Here is a 22,039-nt window from a genome sequence, read left to right as displayed (position 1 = left end):
AAAATAGACTCCCCCAACTAAAATTAAAAAATGAAACGAAGAAAAAAATCCAAATTTTGAAAGTACATGTTGTTGAGTTAAAAGTTAGTAAAACCTCTTTGGTTTTTATTGTTAAGAGGAGTTGCTGCAGGGGGCAATGAGTTGAAACCCAAGGTAATTTAGTCGGAAATGTGTTAAAGGAAGAACACCTTTTTCATAAGTGTTATATTCCCAGTTTGGTAATAAGTATTTTGCTTAGATATTTATAGTTTATATTTTGTGTTCCAGATAATCAAGCAAAATAAAGATGAGCTTCATCTGTGGACTGCAGTTTGCTGCTAGAAAATGTGTTTTCTTCCGATTTAATTTACTGACCAGCTGGAGAAAATGTAACACACAAGCTGTAACCTCACTGGACTGTCATCAAGTGAAAATTAACAATATAGTAAATAAGTCTCTGGGCCTGGGAGTAAATCAGGGTGATAGATGGACATTTTTGCGTGAAAAATTAAAAGTCTGTAGGACTTTTAATAACAAAAGAACTGGCTGCCTCTTGAGAACCAGAAGTAAGGAAATTTGGATGATTACCCAAAAATGTACTGCATGGAATAACTCTTTTTCAAGACAGCTACTGATGAAAGACGTTCTAGTAGTTCCTGCTCTTTCAGTGGTGCATCCTTTAAACTGTTTACCCACAAGAGACATCAGGAGTTTCCATACTTCTCCACGGCTTCAAGCTGCTCCGGTTCCTCTCTTGTTGATGATTCTTAAACCAGTGCAGAAGCTACTGGCTATCATTGTGGGCAGGTAAAATGCTCTTTAAAATATAAACTCTTATATTAAAAAGTATCTGTAAAACTAATTTTTAAAGAAAACTTGATAGATTTCCCTCCCATAATTAGCTCAGAATTCAGTTTCTAAACAGTTGGTTCTACTCAGTTTTTTTATGTATGCCTTAATAATCTTAAAATCATTTATTGCATATTACAGTACAGAAATGTGATCTTTAAAAATTATTCTTGTATATTTTATATAGACACTATTTAAAAGGTCTTATATTTATGATTACAAGAATCAGAAATGTTTGTTATAACTCACGTATAAGAACTGTACTTACAAGCATTCCTTTTTAGTTCATGGAATTTGAGACAATGGATCATGAAACTGAAGAACTTTGCTTACTTAAGAAAGGGCTCATTCCTAGCCACGTTAACTCTTAATTAGTATTTTTATTTATTTATTTATTTTTCTATTCTGTTTCCGACAAATCTTTATTTTCTCTTTGTGATCCTTTATAATACTTAATGTTTTTTTTCAGCTAAGTAATACTTCATATTTAATTTAAAACTCCCCCTCATAATTCTGTTTTCTCTTATTTGCTCCATGAAGATTGAAGAAAGGTAAAGTTAAGTATTGTCTCCTTATAAACTTTTCTTATGTTTGATAACTATGAAGTGCCGTCTAGCCTTCTTCCATACTAACCAACCCAGTTTTCTTTTTATCAAAAATCAAGGACCTGGGGCTTCCCTGGTGGCGCAGTGGTTGAGAGTCCGCCTGCTGATGCAGGGGACGCGGGTTCGTGCCCCGGTCCGGGAGGATCCCACATGCCGCGGAGCGGCGAGGCCCGTGAGCCATGGCCGCTGAGCCTGCGCGTCCGGAGCCTGTGCTCCGCTACGGGAGAGGCCGTGACAGTGAGAGGCCCGCGTACTGCAAAAAAAAAAAAAAAAAAAAAAAAATCAAGGACCTATACTCCGTAATTTATTGTGTTCTTTATGACTAGGCTTTGGCACTCAGAAAATATACAGCTAATTTAGCTTTCAATTTAAGTAACGACTATCAGAGAAAGCCAGAGCTAGACAATAGTTAAAGAAGTAAAAACAGATTTTATTCAGAACTTCTGCAGTAGGAGAAAAGAGACCTCAGTATAGAACCAGAGTCAGCTCTGAATACACCATGGGCTATGTGGGCAGGGCGGGGGTCGATAGATGGAAAACTACAGAGAGGAAACATCAGGAGCAAGTGGGGATTCCACCCAAACTGACCTACTAGAGTTATTGCTGAAGGCAGGTGAGGGTGATCAGATTTCACCTGGGAGATGATGAATGATAAGGACAGATTGGGTGTCCTGATCAGATATGGAGGATGAGGGATTCTGACTTAATTGACCTAGCAGGATTCTTGCTAAAATTGGACAATGCAGAGATGAACACAGTAGTCCAAAAGACAAGGCCTATTTGAAAAAGAGTTCAGGGGAGTCTGAGTAGAGTTTGGGGGAGGAGAGAATCTTTGTCACAACTCAACCCAAGCTCTTGGGCCAATAACTCTTTTTCATCCTTTTAAATTATTTATTTATTTTTAACCTTTTGTTGATATTACTATTGTAAGTCACCTAAAATTTTATTTTAGGATATGTTTTCATACATTTTAAATGGTAATGTCATAAACTTTTAAATTGGAAATAAGTATACTTCATAGTTTGATCTGAATCTTTTTAGGTTGAAACACTTTAAAGGCATTTTAGGTGTGTCACTTAACAAGATTAAGATAACTCAAAGAAGTTATTTTATAAAATAAATTTTGTCGAGAGGATGATGTATATATTTTAAATTCTTGTTGTAATTTCACAGATGAACTCATAGGGAAAAAGTTCTGTTCCAGTGCTGAAAACATTACTGGTTGTCAAAATGTCCATGAACCTTAATAAGCAGCAGAGAGTCTATTGTTGCCTGGTAGAATTGGACCTCCCCAGATGTTATCTATAAAATCTCTCATTTCCGTATTTACAGTGCTTATGCTCTTTTTATTACCTCTCCTTTGTCATGTTCTTGAGGAGTTAGTAGAGTTTCTGCTACTGAGCAATATTTGTTTCTAAAATCAGTGCTGAGATAGTTTCCCTTGTACCTTACTGAAGTACTGGCAGATTGTGTCAGATATCTGATGAGAAGTGGGGGCAGTGATGGTTAAAGGTATAGATTTGTTGTACCATAACGCCTTCAGATGTTTATTTGGGCAATTCATCCCTATTATATTGCCTTGCTTGCCTCATTTTCCTCTTATTAACTCTACAACCTTGTATAAATTGTTTAACTTAAGTCTCAATTTTCTCTTCTGTAACAGGATTATTATGAAGATTAAATGAGATGATATACGTATAGCATTAGAAGAGTATCTTGAATGTGCTGAACAGTCAATAAATGTTAATGGTAGTTATAGTAAAACAGCTTCTCATTTAGCATTGACCTTTAAAATAACTGAAGAAAATCCAAATGAGCATTAGAATTTTTAACTATAGCTCCATATAATTGATTACTTTTTCATCATTTAGCTAAGAATTTTTAAAAACTGAAAAAAACCATCTATACAGAAAAATATAAAAATTCGAGTATTTGATGACAGAATTTTAGCATAAGCATTAAGTTTTGGTGATATGTACTGATTCTATTATCAGAACTTTGAATTTTTCTTTTTGCTCCAGGGGCATAAGGAAATGGTGGCAGGCACTTCCTCCTAACAAGAAGGAACTATTTAAAGAAAGTGTAAAGAAGAATAAATGGAAGTTATTCCTTGGTTTGAGTAGTTTTGGATTGCTTTTTGTAGTATTTTATTTTACACACCTGGAAGTGAGTCCAGTCACAGGAAGGAGCAAGCTTCTATTACTGGGGAAGGAACATTTCAGACTTTTATCAGAACTGGAATATGAAGCAGTAAGTAGAAAGAATTGTTTTTAACTACATTGCTTGATGTAATACTCAAAGGAGGAAAGTTCCTTAAATATGAAAGATGCACTAGTTTTTAATTTTAATCTCTGATAGCAAATTAGCATTTTTTCCAAAAGGCCTCAGACCTTTCATGCTTAGTATTCCTACTGCTTACATTGCCTTTCCTCTGGATCACCCAGCTAACTCCTGCTCATCACATGTCACCTTAAATGTCACTTTCTCAGGAAAGCCTTCCTTGATTATCCTGACTGGGTTAGGCAGGGTGGCTACATTAGGCTCTAGGGGGTATCCTTCATACAGACTGCGTTATGAATTAGTCATTTGTAGCTATGCTCTGTGCTTGGCTATATTGGGGCTAGGTCTCCTACTTTTCTCTTTGCATACTGTCCTTTTCTTTTAAAACACTTATCGTGAGGGTAACACCATAATTATTTGCATAATTATTTATTTGTTGATCTGTCTCCCTTTCTAGACTAGCTCCAGGGGGGGTCAGAGACCCTGTCTATTCTGTTTATCATTTCATCTTAAGTACTGGCACAGTGTACAAAGTAGTGCTTAGTATATATTTTTTGAATAAATAGATCTGTAATTTGAATTTTTATACCTTGAAAATAAAGTAAAATAAGATATTCCCCCCCACCCTCGCACATCAATTTTGGCTATTTATTATATTTTTTGAATGCAAAATAAAGTTGGAATTCAGAAGTCTTACCTCCTTGGAAAGTATAGTCACTCAAGTAGTTAAACATTTTATACTACTAGTGAGTTCCTTGAGGACAGATCATCTTTCTCTCTCTTATGCTTGGCACATAAACAGTATAGACAAACCTCATCTTATTGTTCTTCGCTTTATTACACTTTGGAGATGTTGCATTTTTAAAAATTGAAGGTTTGTGGCACCCCTGTGTCAAGCAAGTCTGTCAGTGCCATTTTTCCAACAGCATTTGCTTACTTTGTATCTCTGTCACTTTTCGGTAATTCTTGCAATATTTCAAGGCTTTTCATTATTATTATATTTGTTAGGCAAAAAAGATTATGACTTTCTCAAGGCTTAGATGATGGTTAGCATTTTTTAGCTATAAAGTGTTCTTTAAGATACGTACATTGTTTTTTTAGACATAATGCTGTTGCACACAATATGTACTGGGAAACCAAAAATTCATGTGACTCGCTTTATTAAGATATTCATTTTGTGGTGAATATCTCAATAAAGATATCGAGAACTGGAATTGAACCCACAGTGTCTCTGAGGTGTGCCTGTATATGCTCAATTAATATTTGTTGAGTTTATAACCTCACTTGACAGCTTTGTCATGGTTAGATTTTTATATATTTTTATTTCAATTGAGCTTCTGAGTTTGTTAATGGAAAGTTACCATAAAAAAGGAAATAACAGTGGTTCTTCACTAAAAAGATTGTTCTTAATAAAGATAAGACCAATCTCTTCTATAAAGTTTATACAGAGATTTGAGATGTTTCTTAGAATAGTCTAGTTAGAAGCAAGTTTGAGGAAAGTGTTCTGTTAAGATTGAGAAAGGCCTAGTGTTAAATTAGTGTTATCTTCTACCATTTATATCAGTAAGAAACTTTAAAAAATTATATACATGTACATATATTTTTTTCTTATTTTTTAGCCTACAAATGTAATACCTGCTTGTTACGAAAATTCAAACACTCTTATGGGATTATTATAAAGTACTATAATTACATATAATTTTGTTGTATCTACTTCTGTGTGTTTCTTTGTTTCAGACAGTTTACATTGGTGACTTGTGCTTTTAAAAAATGCTATATAAAGACTTTTAAATTCATAATCTATAAAATCATGTTTTTAATGCATCTCAAGGAGGAAGGTTACGGACTTCTTGATTCATATATGAAAGAAATTATACATTTTATGCAAATTTAATATTTTCAGAACATCCTCACTTTTCGAAGTACACTTGAAAGAGTCTCATGAATATAGCTTCAGAAAAAGTGTCTTCATATGGTGGTTAGTCTTAATTAGCATAATATAGAGAAAATGATATGCCCATTAGTTCTAAAATTTTAGTAATTTCAATCTGTCTGGCTAAAACACTTTAAAATTAATGAAGTGTCCTTTTTTGGTGGAAGTTTAACTTTCTTATTAAGTATAGGGTGTTTTTCTATTCGGTATGTTATGAAAGTAATTTTCTTTTGTATTTTACTTTCTTATATGAAATCTTTCTGTTCTCTAGGCAATGTTTTGTTTTCTAAAATATTTAGGAAATTAGAAATAATATTTAAGCATTTTATTTGTTTATAGGCTAATAGAAAAGATGAGTGAATTTTTATTTCAACCAATTTATATGAAAAATCTTAGTTATTAGAGTTTATTCTCTTTGTGAGAAACCAGATTGCCTTTGCATAAATAATTCAAATTTGAATTTTTTTGAGTATTTCATATGTGCATATTTTTACATAATTAAAAATTAAAGTGTTCAACAATAAGTGCCATATAACACTCCTTAAAGCAATATAAACATTTTGTAGAGCTAACACTCTCTTAGAGACTACTTTTCTTTTTAATCTTTCAGTGGATGGAAGAATTTAAAAATGATATGCTAACTGAGAAAGACCCCCGATACATGGCTGTTAAAGAAGTGGTTCATCATTTAATTGAATGCAATAAAGATATTCCAGGCATCTCTGAGATCAATTGGATAATTCACGTGGTTGATTCCCCAGATATAAATGCCTTTGTGCTTCCAGTAAGTAAATGTTACCCAGCCTAATTTTTAATTGTTAAATTTAACGTCCTTGTTTTTTATGTTGTTCTAATTCCTTACATTATTTTCATTATGGTGCAGAATGGACAAGTGTTTATCTTCACTGGGCTTTTAAATAGTGTGACTGATATTCATCAGCTATCCTTCCTTCTGGGCCATGAAATAGCACATGCAGTACTTGAGCATGCCGTAAGTACCTAAAATGAATGTTCAGTTGTTGAAACACTCCTTTGAAATTAGCAAGTTAAATCTTTTAGAGAACTGAATCTTTTCAGTTATTTTTTATGATGGAATTTTAGTTTTTAATAATTGACTTATTCTGTTACCTGAGAAAGTATGATTGGCTAATTTTGAGAATTTTTATCATTTTTAGTGTTTGATACTGAATAATTAGTGTTTCTATTAAATACAATTTTTATCATCTGTCTTTTTTGCTAAGAAGTGATTATTCTCAACCTGTAATTATTTCAAATTAGATTTTAAACTTTCCATAATTATTAACATACTTAGAATCTAGTCAGAAAATCCACTGTAGGAAAGTGATATTACTATTCAAGTGGTAAATGTTTTCTTACTTTTTTATTCATTCTCAGAGGATAGCTTAGAGCATCTTTGAAAATGTCTAGAATGATATGCCATGTATAATTAATGCAGAGTAATAATAAAGATACCTTGCCATTTTACAGTTTACTGAGTTTTTTAATACCTTCTCATTCATAATTTTAATACTATCCTCATGAGGTAGGTATTTAATATCCCTATATTACAGGGGTCCTCAACCCCCGGGCCGTCGACTGGTACTGGGCCGCACAGCAGGAGGTGAGCGGCAGGCGGGTGAGGGAAGCTTCATCTGCCGCTCCCCATCGCTCGCATTACCCCCTGAACCATCCCCCCACCCTGTATGTGGAAAAATTGTTTTTCATGAAACCGGTCCCTTGTGCCAGAAAGGTTGGGGACTGCTGCTATATTATATACGAGGTCTCTAATGTTTAAAAAGACCCTAAATAACATGACTAACGTGACAAACTGGCGGAATTGGAACTTTAATCAAGGTTTTCTGTTTGCAAGTCTGGCACTGCTTCCTTTTCCCACAGTTACCTGGCTGTTGGCAGCACTTTTCTCATAGATCATAGAAGTCAGGTCAATTTATACCCATGTGAATATACATCTGTTTGACTTGGTATGAATCTAGAAAAATAATCTATTTGTTTACTCATATTTTTATTTTTATTCATTAAAAATTGTGCATGACTCATTTGTTTACATGATTAGAGAGAGGTATATTTTTTAATTGAAAACACAAAGGTAAATAGTGGAAGGATTGTGAATATATCAGAAATGCAAGTAATATTAACTTCAAGTGGAAATGATAATGTTATTAATCCCTCTAAATGTCATCTCAAATTCTGTCTTTTCCTTAGAGTATCAATAAGATGAGGTGGGCCAAAGCTGTGCTATTCTAGAGCGCAAATAGTAATTATCTCCTTTATTTCTTCTGAGTTACAGGAAAATAGAAAAAATTTTTTTCCTTAAACGGATACATACAAGAATAAATCTAAGCAGTTGAAATACGTTATATCTTTCTAGAAATGGCTTCTTAACTGCAAAATCAATGAATTTTGGCCAGTTTTAGTTTTAAAAGGTGTTCATTTCAGTACATTAATTTTTCTGGCATCTGGGTCAGTGCCTTATTCAGCATAATGTTGTCATCTCTTTCAGTGCAAGAGCAATAATTAGATGAGACATAAAAAGCAAATGGTCTTAAAAATAGGAAGTAGTTATTAATATTTCTTTGTTAGAGGTCTTAGACACTGTCAATACTATGTTTTCTCTTTCAGGAGTCTCCATTTTATGTTGTTTTCATTATTTCACAAATACAAATTTAAAACATTTTTTAGTTTTCTCAGATTATGTAATAACAATTATATTCTTTAATAATTAATTACAAGGATTTTCTCTTCCATAATGACTTCATCATTTAGTGCTAAAATAATTCCATAATTGTTTTTCATGAGTCTTATAATGAAGCAAAGAATGCTTTGTGAGGGCAGATTATATTCAGAAGTATTCTAGGTGATTATTTTTAGTTGTTAGCCATTTTTCATACATTCAAGTAATGATTCCTATATTATCAGTATCAGCACTACAATACTATTTATTTAGCAACTTTAGTGAGGAACAATGAACAGTCCAGTGCATTAAACTTATATTTAGATATTACTACTCCAAACAACTATTTAAGTAAAACATTTTTTGGTTACTGCTATAAGTAAATTAAAAAAATCATATAACTAAATTTCCTGGTGGGAAATACCAGGCTGATAAAGTTGCAGACTTGCATGACTCTTCACATATTAGGTCATGAAGTCAAAAGACTTTTATTTAAAAAATAAATTTCTGATATTTTCCTGAATTGTTCCTTGTTTTAACTGCTTCATATGTTAGGTAGTATTTGGTCTCTCTCTAAAAGTATAAGCATAATAAACACATTTATTTGATTTTTTAAGAAGATTTAGCGACTGTATTAGAAACTATAACTTCCTGGGTTTGATTCCTTGTTCTTTTACTAATTGCTTTGTGAATTTGGGCAACTCTTTTAATCTCTCTTCATCTTAGTTTATCTATAAAATAGGGAACAATTGTACCTATTTTGCAAGATTATTATGCTTGTTAATATAAGACACTGTAGGTTAATGAACCTGTCATTGTATCTGAATGGTGGTAGTGGCTCAAGTAGATATTAGTTGAATGAATAAACGAATGCATAAGTATATAAACAAGAGATGGGAAAAACAGACTGGGAAAGGATAAAGCACACAGAAGAAAAAGCATTTGCAGTCTTACTTGGCAAAGTTCAGTTAAACACATGTAGTTATTTAATGTGATTACACACGATGAACTAGAAAATGTAAGCATGTGCTATCTGAATTTATTAAGTGTAATTTTCATTATTTTGATTTTTCTCAGGCAGAAAAGGCTAGCTTGATTCATTTCCTGGATTTCCTAGGTCTGATTTTTCTCACAATGATTTGGGCCATTTGTCCTCGAGATAGTTTGGCACTTTTGGGCCAGTGGATTCAGTCTAAATTGCAGGAGGTAAGTCTGAGACAATAAGTTGAATTTGCAATGGCCTGTGGTGAGGACATTTTAATATTACTGTAAAGGAAAAAGTACCAGAAATGTTTTCATACCTTATGAATCTTACCATGAAAAACGGGTGCTAATTTTTAGTGTCTTATGTCTTCTTATTTTTAGGGCATAGTCTTTTTTAAAAAAATTTATTTATTTTATTATTTAATTTAATTTATTTATTGTTGCTGGCTGCATTGGGTCTTCGTTGCTGTGCACAGGCTTTTCTCTGGTTGCGGCGAGTGGAGGCTACTCTACATTGCGGTGCGTGGGCTTCTCATTGTGGTGGCTTCTCTTGTTGTGGACTACGGGCTCTAGGCGCGCGGGCTTCAGTAGTTGTGGCTCGCAGGCTCTAGAACGCAGGCTCAGTAGTTGTGGCGCATGGGCTTAGTTGCTCCGCGGCATGTGGGATCTTCCCGGACCAGGGCTTGAACCCATGTCCCCTGCATTGGCAGGCAGATTGTTAACCACGGTGCCACCAGGGAAGCCCTTAGGGGATGTCCTTAACAGTGAGCATTCAAATTAGAAAATATTACATCTCTTACATGATGGGAGATAGATGGGTTAGAAGGGCTTGGCAACTTTTGGCTAGCTTTTTTTTTTTTTTTTTTTTTGCATAGTTATTGTTCTTACAGAGAGAAACCCAGGCACAACCCTTTCTTTCCTTCTGTTGCTTTACCTTCAGACGTTCCCCTTTTGTCTCCTAGTAACAGTGGTGTATTCACTGGATGACTCTCCCTTTCCCCAAATATTTGCATTTTAATGGGGAACTCTTAAAACCTGTAAACTTTTATGGGCGCAGGGTTGGCAGAAGCTGCTTGACTACCTTCATCTCCTCACTCCCAGTTAAATTAATGTTGCCTGGAAAATACTGAAAGGACAGCCTTAATAGGTGTTTGTTAACTTTTGGTTTTAATACTTATGCATAATGATAGTCATCTGATAAAATTTGTTGAGTCCTCCATCTTGTTCAAAACAGTACACTACTGAAAGGAGGTCTTGCAATCTTAATATTTGCTTTGTTGAACTATGATTAGCTATTTTATTTTATGTCTTTCATCAGATATTTCTTCTTGTCCTGGGAGGTTTGGTTATTTAGGAGCAATCTGTTATTTGTTTATTCAGTGATTTGTGGAGCACCCATCAGAGTGCCATCTGGGTGCTGTTTAAATCCAATGTGTAAAATTCTTTGAGACAAATTGCTTTAGAAATTGAATAACTAAGTCTTTTATTCATTGTTAGCATATCATTTGGTTTCATTTATATTGAGATAAAGGTTCTTAAATGGAAAAAGAAAGAATGATTATTGCTTAGATTATAGAATCTCATATTTTGAATTTTATTTTTATCATTGATGTGCTGGGAAGTCAAAGAAGGTAATGTAGTTTTCCCCCCAATTATCAATAAATAGCTTTTTCTGTAATGGAATCAGGAGATTAAGTCATAGGAAAGATAACTGGAAGCTGTTTCTCCCTTGAAATACTTGATGATCCTGCTATTTGAGTATAATTCTTTAATAATTAAACTGAAAATGAAGTAAGGATTACTTCTGTTTGAACTCTTTTTCCCTAAATCAGGACCCCCTCCCAGTAATTTTGGTGACAAGGAAATATTTCTTTCTCTAGAAGCTTGCTCATTGTGATTGGAGAGCAGAGGGGAATGCTGATACTGAAGTTCTTGTGGGGGAATTGCTGACTTTTTTTTTGTCAGAGAAAGGAGGAGAGGAAGGAAGAAGTAGGGGGCCCTCACTTAACTGTCTGGGTACAATGTAGCAGCCCTCATAGAGCGCTACCAGGTAGGGTTTTGAGAGCTATTAATAATGATTATAGTAGCTAACATTTATTGAGTACTTACTGTATTGTAGGCACTAGGATAAACACTGTAGATTAATTTTGTACAGGGGTTAAGAATACAGGCTCTGATCAGATGGATCTGTGTTTGAATTTCATCTCTATTAGACCTAAATTTTATAGAACTTCAGCAGGTCACTTCACTTATTATAGGTTTCAGTTTCTTTATCTGTAAGTTTGGATAATAGTAGTGGCTAACTCAAAGCATTATTGCGGGTTTAATTATACATTTAAAGCAGCATTTCTCAGTACAGGCACTATTGACATTTTGAATTGACAAAGAATTGACAAGATAATTCTTTGTTGTGGGGGATTGTCCTCTACGTTGCAGAATGTGCAGTGACTTCTACACGTCTAGATGCCTCTACACATCTGTCCTCTACCCACTAGATGCCAGTAGCACTCCCCCCTCTCTTCCCAACCCCAGTTGTGACAATCAAAAATATCTCCAGACATTTCCAAATGTCCCTGAGGGACAATATCACGTCCAGTTGAGAACCACTGATTGAAAGCATTTAGCACGGTACCTAGTACCAAGTAAGGACTCAACAAATGGGAGTTATTATTATTATTATTATTATTTGCTCATTTTATCCTCTCTGCAACTCTAGGAGTTTGGTACTGTTACTGCTCCATTTTACATATGATGCCATTGGGCTTAGAGGTGTTAAAAAAATTAGCCCAGAACTAATAGTTAATACACATCAGCATTTGGGCTTGAACACGTTTCTTTCTTTTTAAAGCCAATGTTTTTAATTGGTTATACTACCGGCAGATTCGTTGGGACACCAGCAGACTGCTTATGGAAAGTGCAGACACTATATAATATAGTTCAGCAACCTAAAACAGACATGATCGAGAAGGAAGCAGGTCATATCTAATGGTCATATACAATGGATTAGATTGATTTTACTATTTCTAGCCATTACTGACATGCAACTACCTCTGAAAAATTGCTTCCCCAATTAATAGCTCTTCTCTCAAAAATCCTGCCTATTGATCCATCTTCTACAAAGTTTTAGTACTTACTGAAAATTAGTATTTAACTGGAAGGCATTCACATAAATACAAGTAATTAGGAAAATTACAGTTATAATATCTATTTGTATTCTTTTATTGAAGTTGGAAGAAAAGTTCATTTTCCTAACTAATCGATACTTAGAAAACAAAGAGGAAATTAAGATAATATGTCAAAGGAAGAACATTCTGCTATATGGTTAATTTTCTAACTGAAATAAATCCTCTAGTAGTGTCACTGGCTATTATATAGCTATAGTTTTTCAGTTTTCTTTTAAAACTGCAAGATCACAATGTTCCTTGGTCATATTAAAAATCCTGCATCAATAAGCTTTCTTAGGGAATCCTCTACATAGTAAGTAGAGATTATAAGTGGAAAAATACAAGTCCACTATATGATACTGTGGACTCTCCAAAAGTCTGCAGACATGTTTTTTTCCTATTCTTTCCATGTTTTAAAAATATTAATCGCTGGTGGAGGAAATAAAGGCTGCACTTTGTTTTATACCATGGTGTTCTTTAAATGTTAATCATGGAGAGCATAAAAGCTGTATCCTAGGTACTTCATGAAATTAATTTTTAAAATCTCATTTTTTGCTCCTTTTGTTATGAAATAGCCTTAATGGAACTTTTCTTTCTCATTTCTTCTTAGTTTATATTTGATAGACCATATAGTAGAACACTGGAGGCTGAAGCTGACAAAATTGGACTACAACTTGCTGCAAAGGTAAAATATTGAGTAGTTGAGAATACACAGTGTCCTTCACATAGTAAAAGATAAATGTGTATCATCTTAATGAGGTTTGGCATGGGCATAGAATGAAAGTTGGACTATATATAATTTTTCATTAATACCTTTTAAAGTCTGTGCCCTCTGGAAGCTATTGCTATCTTTATTTTACTCCTTTCCCTTAGTTTGCTGATCTAAGGAGGCTTTTTGAGTAAGTAAGATGATGTGTAGCTGTTTTTCCCCACTTGGAGAAAGGTTTACCTTACTGTAACTGTATTCCTGGCTAAGCAACCTGAATTTTCACCATTTAAATAAATGATAGAAGAGCAGGCTTATTACTCTGTATCTTTCAGATTATTTTTGTTGCAGCAGATGGCTTGTTTTTGCTAGCCACAGAGAGCAGTTCTCGGCCTTTACTCTGGTTTACATGGGCTTTGTTCATATCTACCTAACAGGGCACTTCATGCCTGGCTGCTGTTTTTAATCACCTGTGATAACTGCGTATTATTAGTAGGATTTAACATTAAAAGTAAAACTGCATTTTTAAAAATGAGTGAAAACAATGCCACTTCACATATTAAATTCAAAGTTTATTTGATTCTTTGTTGAGTTTTCAGTAGTTATTAAAAGTCCTAACTATTGAAAATTACTATTATCTGAATTTCTCATTATGAGTTTTATGGATTTAATTTCATAAATCAAGATATTACTCATTCACAAAACCAGTGTTCTTTGAATGTTACATGAGTAGAATTAAGTGAATTATCAGACTGCATAGATTAAGAGGTTCCCAAATGATGGGCCACAGATTGACTCTATCAAAAATTTCCTAATTTTAATGTATTACAGTCTGTGAAATTTTCCCTTTGGTAAGTGCATTTGGTGTTCTGATTAAGAAATCTTTGCTTATTTCAGTAAATTGTTCCTGTTTTATTTCCAAGAAGTTTTATTGTTTTGTTAAATATAAGGAGGAGGTCAAGATAATTTTTTTCCCATGTGGATATCTAATAGACTCAGCCCTATTTATTGAAGAGTTTATCTTTTCTCCACTGTACTTCAGTGTCTCTTTGTCATCAATGTGGGAGGCTATATGTAAGTCTGTTTCTGGACTCCCTGTTGTATTGCATTGGCCTGTTATTTATCTTTGAGCCAATACCACATTGTCATTGTAGCTGTGTAATAAGTCTCGATATCTGATATCTTGATATCTTGATTTCTGTCCTCCAATGTTGTACTGCAATATTGACTTGGCTATTCTTGGTCCTTTGCTTTTTCATATAAATTTCAGAATCAGCTTGTCAAATCACATACCTGTACAAAAACATGCCTGGGATTTTGATTGGAATTGTGTGCATCAAATATAGATCAATATGGGGACAGCTGACTAGTGTCAACAGTATTGGGTCTTCCAAACCATGGATGGTATATTTGTCCATTTATTTAGATGTTCTTTAATTTCTTTCAGTGATGTTTTGAAAATTTTTTGTGTGTATAGGACTTATACATCTTTTGTTAGATTTATTGCTAAGTGTTTGACATTTTTGATGTTGTTATAAACAATGTCATTGAAAAAATAAATTTGCCTATATATAGAAGTACAGGTTGTTTTTTATCATTGACTTTGTATCCAGCAACCTTGCTAAATAAATTCACTTAATTCTAATAGTGTATAGATTCTTTTAGATTTTTACATATACATAGTTATGTTGTCTGGGAATAATGACAGCTTTATTGCTTCCTTTCCATTCTGTGTACTTCCTTTTTTTTTTTTTTTAACCTAATTGCAATGGCCAGAAACTTCAGCACAGTGTTGATGGTGGGCACCTTTGTTTCTTCGTGATCTTAGTGGAAAAGCATTCAGTATTTCACCATTAATTCTGATGTTTGTTGTAAGCTTTTTTTAAACCTGACTTTTGTCAGATAAGAGTTTCCCGTCTATTTCTAATATGCTAAGAGATTTTTAAAAATTATGAATATTAAGTTTTTCAAATGGCTTTTCTGCACTTATTGATGATTATATAGTTTTTCTCCTTTAATCTGTTAATGTGGCAAATTACAATAATTTTTTTTGTTTAAAAAATGACAATTTTTTATTTTTGAAATAAACCAATTTTGTCAATTATATTAACCTTTTAATGTATTGCTAGAGTTGGTCTGCTAATGTTTAGTTTAGAATGTTTTTGTGTTCATAGGAGGTAGTGGCTTGGAATTTTCTTGTAATGTCTTGTCAGGTTTTGGTATCAACATTATGCTGATCTCATAAAATGCGTTGGGTAGTGTTCCTTCTTCTTTGTAAGAGTTTGTGTAAGAATAGTGATATTTATTTTTTCAGTGTTTGGATAAAGCCATATGGGCCTACACATTTCTTTGTGGAAGGGCACTTAATCATGGATTCAGTAGATGTGGAACTATCTTTAATAGATGTAGAACTACTCTTCAGATTTTTATATTTTTGTGTCAGTTTTCATAAGTTTTGTTTTTCTAGGAACTTAGGTTTTGTTTAAACTTTCAGTATTATTGGTATAAAGTTGTTTTGATATACTCTTCTTACATCTTTAATGTCTCAAGGATTTCTGCATTCTACAGATATATTTAAAAAATGTCCCCTTTGTTCCTAGTATTGGTGATGTATGCTTTGTCTTTTTGCTAGATTTTATTACATTCATTAATTTTTTCAAAAAGATGTTTTGCCTTTCCTTATTTTCTCTATTCTATGTTTGTTTTCTATTGTTTCAGTTACTGTTGTTATCTTTATTATTTCCTTCTGCTTTGAGCTTTATCTGCTGTTCTTCCTAACTTCTTAAGATAGATACTTATGTCATTGATTTTATGTCATTGATTTGTCATTTTCTTTTCTAATGTATACATTTATGCCTAGCCGTTTTCTTTTCAGAATATCTTGTCATATTGCAAGTGTTGATATGTTTTTGTTTTCTTCAGTTTAAAATATATTCTTGTTTTCATTGTAATTTCTTCTTTGACCCATGGGTCGTTTAGAAGTATATTCCTTAGTTTCTAAACATTTGTTGGTTTCCTTAGTTTCTAAACATTCCTTGATTTCTAAACATTTACCTTTTGTTTTTGATGTCTAGCTTAATTACAGTCTGATGGGAGAATATACTGAATGGTGAATTCTTTCAAATTTGTTCAGTTTTGCTTTATGGCTCAGCATGTTACCAAGTTTGTTAAAATGGTATGCACTTGAAAGTGGATTCCGCCATTGTGGGTGCAGTGTTCTACATATGTCAATTTTGTCAAGTTTGTTAAATCTGTTGTTTCAGATCATCTATATCCTTGCTGAATTTTTTTCTCTCCTTTTTTTTTTTCTAGTTACCAAGAGAGGGTAGTCTCTCGTGATTCTGAATTTTTCTTTTTCCTTTTAGTTCTATTAATTTTTAGTTTTTATATTTTAATACTATTTTTAGCATACTCATATAGGATTATTAGAGTTTACTGGTAGCTTGATCCTTTTATCAATATGTAATCCCTCTTTGTCTCTAGTAATGCTTCTTGCCTGAAGTTCTCTTTTTCCTCTGTTAGTATTGTCGTGACAGCTTTCTTTTGGTTAGTGCTTGCCTGTCATATCTTACTCCATTCTTTTATTTTCAAGTTTTCTGTGTTCTTATGTATGTGTCTCTTATTAGTAACACATAGTTGTTTTCTCGTCCTTGCCCTATTTTGGATGTTTTTAGTTTGTTTATATTTTTAATTTGTATTTCTTAATGGCTAATGCTGTGGAAGATATGTTCATGTGTGTACTGGCCATTCATGTATCTTATTTTGTTAACTGTCTTTTTAGATATTTTACTCAGTTTTAAATTGAGTTGGCTTCTTATTCTTACATTGTAAGAGTTCTTTATACATATGCTGGATATAAGTCCTTTGTCAAATATTTGTGCAAATATTTTCTCTTATTCTGTGACTTGCTTTATTTTTTTATAGTGTGTTTTGAACAATAAAAATTTAAAATTTTTATGAAATCTAATTTTTCTACTTTGTGTTTAATTTACTCTTTCTCTAGTTTTCTAATGTAGGTGCTTAGATCATTGGTTTTAGACTTTCTTCTTGTTTAGAATAGCATTTAAAGCTCTAAGTTTCTCACTCTGCATTGTTTTAGCTAGACACAGATTTTGATATGTTGTATTTTTATTTTCAGTTACACAGATTTTGATATGTTGTATTTTTATTTTCAGTTCAGTCAGAAAATTTTCTAAAATTTCCATTGTGATTTCTTCTTTCATCCATGTGTTGTTCAGAAGTGAGTCATTTAATATCCAGGTATTTGGAGTTTGTCTAAATGTTTATTTCTAATTAATTATTTCATGGTCAGAGAATATACTCTGTGAGAATTTAATTTTTTCAACTCTGTTAGGACTTGTTTTATGGTGTATCATTTGGTCTCTTTTGGTGCCTGTTCCATCACTTGAAAAAATGTGTATTCAATATTTGCTGAGTGTATACTCTATAAATATCAATTAAGTTAAGGTAGTTTATAGAGTCATTCAAATCTTCTATATCTTCTGATTTTTTGTCTACTTGCTATTGAGTAAGGAGTTTTGAAATCTTTAACTGTGACTGTGGATTTGTCTATTTTTTCTTTCAGTTCTGTTAGTTTCTGCTTCCTGAATTTTGAAGCTCTCTATTAGGTACATACACATGTGGGATTATTTTATCCTCTTATTGAACTGGTTCATTATTGTGAAGTATTTTTTTATTTGTCTCTAGCAATACTCTGAAGTATTTTTTGTTTGGCATTAATTTTTTTAAATTAATTTATTTTATTTTTTTTATATATTTTTTTTGCGGTATGCGGGCCTCTCACTGTTGTGGCCTCTCCTGTTGCGGAGCACAGGCTCCGGATGTGCAGGCTCAATGGCCATGGCTCACGGGCCCAACTGCTCCGTGGCATGTGGGATCCTCCCGGACCGGGGCACGAACCCGTGTCCCCTGCATCGGCAGGTGGACTCTCAAACACTGCGCCACCAGGGAAGCCCTAATTTATTTTTTATTGAAGTATAGTTGAATTACAATGTTGTGTTAATTACTGCTGTACAGCAGTGACTCAGTTATACATATATATGCATTCTTTTCCATATTCTTTTTAAAAAAAATTTATTTATTTATTTGGTTGTGCTGGCTCTTAGTTGTGACTTGCAGGCTCCTTAGTTGCGGCACATGGGCTACTTAGTTGTGGCATGCGAACTCTTAGTTGTGGCATGCATGTGGGATCTAGTTCCCTGACCAGAGATCCAACCCGGGCCCCCTGCATTGGCAACGTGCAGTCTTAACCACTGCACCACCAGGGAAGTCCCTTATTTTTCATGTTCTTTTCCATTATGGTTTATCACAGGATATTGAATATAGTTCCCTGTGATACACAGTAGGACCCTGTTGTTTATCTATTCTGTATATACCAGTTTGCATCTGCTAATCCCAAACTCACAATCCCTCTCCCACCTCCCTCCCCCTTGGCAACCACTAGTCTCATCTCTATGTCCCTTTTTCTGTTTCTGTTTCATAGATAGGTTTGTGTCACATTTTAGATTCCACGTATAAGTGATATCATATGGTATTTGTCTTTCCGACTTACTTCACTTAGTATGATAATCTCTAGTTGCATTAATGTTGCTGCAAATGGCATTATTTCATTCTTTTTTATGGCTGAGTACTATTCCATTGTATATATGTACCACATCTTCTTTATCCAGTCATCTGTCAATGGACATTTAGGTTGTTTCCGTGTCTTGGTTATTGTGAATAGTGCTGCTGTGAACATAGGGATGCATGTATGTTTTTGAATTATAGTTTTGTCTGGATATATGCCCCAATCGAAAAATGCTCAGAAGACCTAAAGAGACATGTCTCCAAAAAAGACATACAGATGGCCAATAGGCACATGAAAAGATGCATAACATTGCTAATTATTAGAGAAATACAAATCAAAACTAGAGTGAGGTACCACCTCACGCTGGTCAGAATGGTCATTGTTAAAAGTCTACGAATAACAAATGCTGGAGATGGTGTGGAGAAAAAGGAACCCTCCTACACTGTTGGTGGGAATGTAAGTTGGTGCAGCCAGTGTGGAACACAGTATTAAGGTTTCTCAGAAAACTAAAAATTGAATTACCATATGATTCAGCAATCCTACTCCTGGGCATATATCCTGGAATTAATTTTGTTTGACATTATTTTGCTTGACATTAATATAGACCCTCCAGCTTTCTTAGGTGTTATTGTTCACTTGGAATATCTTTTTCTGCCCATTTGTTTTCAAACTATTTCAGTTTTTGTATTTAAAATGCATCTCTTATAGATGGCATAAACTAGGTTCTTGCTTTTTTATTGTTTGACAATCTGTGCCTTTAGTTGGAAGTGTATAGTCCATTTATATATAATGTAATTATTGATATGCTTGTATTTAGGTATGCCATATTGCTATTTGTTTTATCTATTTTTCGGTTGCTCTGTTCCTCCTTTTCTTCCTTCTTTGAGTTAATCATACTTTTTAGTATTCCATTCATTGGCTTTTTAGATATAACACTTTGCATTATTTTTAATGGTTCCTTGTGGGATTACAATATGCATCTTTAGCCTTTTGAAATCTACTTCAGGTTTTTTTTATATATATACACAGCAGGTTCTTATTAGTCATCAATTTGATACACATCAGTGAATACATGTCAATCTCAATTGCCCAATTCACTACACCCCCTGACCCCCTGCGGCTTTCCCCCCTTGGTGTCCATACGTTTGTTCTCTACATCTGTGTCTCAGTTTCTGCCCTGCAAACCAGTTCATCTGTACCATTTTTCTGGGTTCCACATACATGTGTTAATATACGATATTTGTTTTTCTCTTTCTGACTTACTTCACTCTTTATGACAGTCTCTAGATCCATCGACGTCTCAACAAATGACCCAATTTCGTTCCTTTTTATGGCTGAGTAATATTCCATTGTATATATGTACCACATCTTCTTTATGCATTTGTCTGTCAATGGGCATTTAGGTTGCTTCCATGACCTGGCTATTGTAAATAGTGCTGTAGTGAACATTGGAGTGCATGTGTCTTTCTGAATGTGGTTTTCTCTGGGTATATGCCCAGTAGTGGGATTGCTGGATCATATGGTAATTCTATTTTTTGGTTTTTAAGGAACCTCCATACCGTTTTTCCATAGTGGCTGTATCAGTTTACATTCCCACCAACAGTGCAAGAGGGTTCCCTTTTCTCCACACCCTTTCCAGCATTTGTTGTTTGTAGATTTTCTGATGAAGCCCATTCTAACTGCTGTGAGGTGATACCTCATTGTAGTTTTGATTTGCATTTCTCTAATAATTAGTGATGTTGAGCAGCTTTTCATGTGATTCTTGGCCATCTGTATGTCTTCTTTGGAGACATGTCTATTTAGGTCTTCTGCCCATTTTTGGATTGGGTTGTTCGTTCTTTTAATATTGAGCTGCATGAGCTGTTTATATATTTTGGAGATTAATCCTTTGTCCGTTGATTCATTGGCAAATATTTTCTCCTATTCTGAGGGATGTCTTTTCGTCTTGTTTATGGTTTCCTTTGCTGTGCAAAAGCTTTGAAGTTTCATTAGGTCCCATTCGTTTATTTTTATTTCTATTACTCTAGGAGGTGGATCAAAAAAGATCTTGCTGTGATTTATGTCAGAGTGTTCCTCCTATGTTTTCCTCTAAGAGTTTTATACTGTTCGGTCTTACATTTAGGTCCCTGATCCATTTTGAGTTTATTTTTGTGTATGGTGTTAGGGAGTGTTCTAATTTCATTCTTTTACATGTAGCTGTCCAGTTTTCCCAGCACCACTTATTGAAGAGACTGTCTTTTCTCCATTGTTTATCCTTGCCTCCTTTGTCATAGATTAGTTGACCATAGGTGCGTGGGTTTACCTCTGGGCTTTCTATCTTGTTCCATTGATCTATGTGTCTGTTTTTGTGCCAGTACCATATTGTCTTGATTACTGAAGCTTTGTAGTGTAGTCTGAAGTCAGGGAGTCTGATTCCTCCAGCTCCATTTTTTTCCCTCAAGAATGCTTGGGCTATTTGGGGTCTTTTGTGTCTCCATACAAATTTTAAGATTTTTTGTTGTAGTTCCGTAAAAAAATGCCATTGGTAATTTGATAGGGATTGCATTGAATCTGTAGAATGCTTCGGGTAGTATAGTCATTTTCACAATATTGATTATTCCAATCCAAGAACATGGTATATCTCTCCCTCTGTTGGTATCATCTTTAATTTCTTTCATCAGTGTCTTATAGTTTTCTGCATACAGGTCTTTTGTCTCCCTAGGTAGGTTTATTCCTAGGTATTTTATTCTTTTTGTTGCAGTGGTAAATGGGAGTGTTTCCTTAATTTCTCTTTCAGATTTTTCATCATTAGTGTATAGGAATGCAAGAGATTTCTGTGAATTAATTTTGTATCCTTCAACTTTGCCAAATTCATTGATTAGCTCTAGTAGTTTTCTGGTGGCATTTTTAGGATTATCTACGTATAGTATCATGTCATCTGCAAACAGTGGCCGTTTTACTTCTTCTTTTCCAATTTGTATTCCTTTTATTTCTTTTTCTTCTCTGATTGCTGAGACTAAGACTTCCAAAACTATGTTGAATAATAGTGGTGAGAGTGGACATACATGTCTTGTTCCTGATCTTAGACGAAATGCTTTAAGTTTTTCACCATTGAGCATGATGTTTGCTGTGGGTTTGTCATATATGCCCTTTATTATGTTGAGGTAGGTTCCCTCTATGCCCACTTTCTGGAGAGTTTTTATCATAAATCGGTGTTGAATTTTGTCAAAAGCTTTTTTTTTTTTTTTTTTTTTGCTGTACGCGGGCCTCTCACTGCTGTG

The 22,039-nt window shown here is 33.9% G+C and overlaps 1 protein-coding gene across 2 annotated transcripts in view; it reads left to right on the top strand.

Moving 5' to 3' along the window:
• Window positions 1-286: 286 nt before the first annotated feature.
• The window catches only part of OMA1 (OMA1 zinc metallopeptidase), a gene marked incomplete at its 5' end in the record, with an annotated part of 87,434 nt that continues 65,681 nt past the window's right edge, over window positions 287-22,039 (top strand). Inside the window, 6 exons of one of the 2 annotated variants that reach the window (XM_079696621.1) lie at window positions 287-786; window positions 3,455-3,683; window positions 6,257-6,430; window positions 6,530-6,637; window positions 9,416-9,544; window positions 13,097-13,171. In XM_079696621.1, the coding sequence (XP_079552747.1) occupies window positions 287-786; window positions 3,455-3,683; window positions 6,257-6,430; window positions 6,530-6,637; window positions 9,416-9,544; window positions 13,097-13,171 (1,215 nt within the window). Of the gene's footprint in view, window positions 787-3,454; window positions 3,684-6,256; window positions 6,431-6,529; window positions 6,638-9,415; window positions 9,545-13,096; window positions 13,172-22,039 lie in introns of those variants that run through there. The other variant, XM_079696622.1, reaches the window with a different exon arrangement.

This window comes from Hyperoodon ampullatus (genome assembly GCF_949752795.1).
Source record: "Hyperoodon ampullatus genome assembly, chromosome: 2".
NCBI classification, from domain to species: Eukaryota; Metazoa; Chordata; class Mammalia; order Artiodactyla; family Ziphiidae; genus Hyperoodon; species Hyperoodon ampullatus.
The sequence above is the reverse complement of the archived record's forward strand: the minus strand, read 5'-3'. Positions and strand labels throughout refer to the sequence as shown.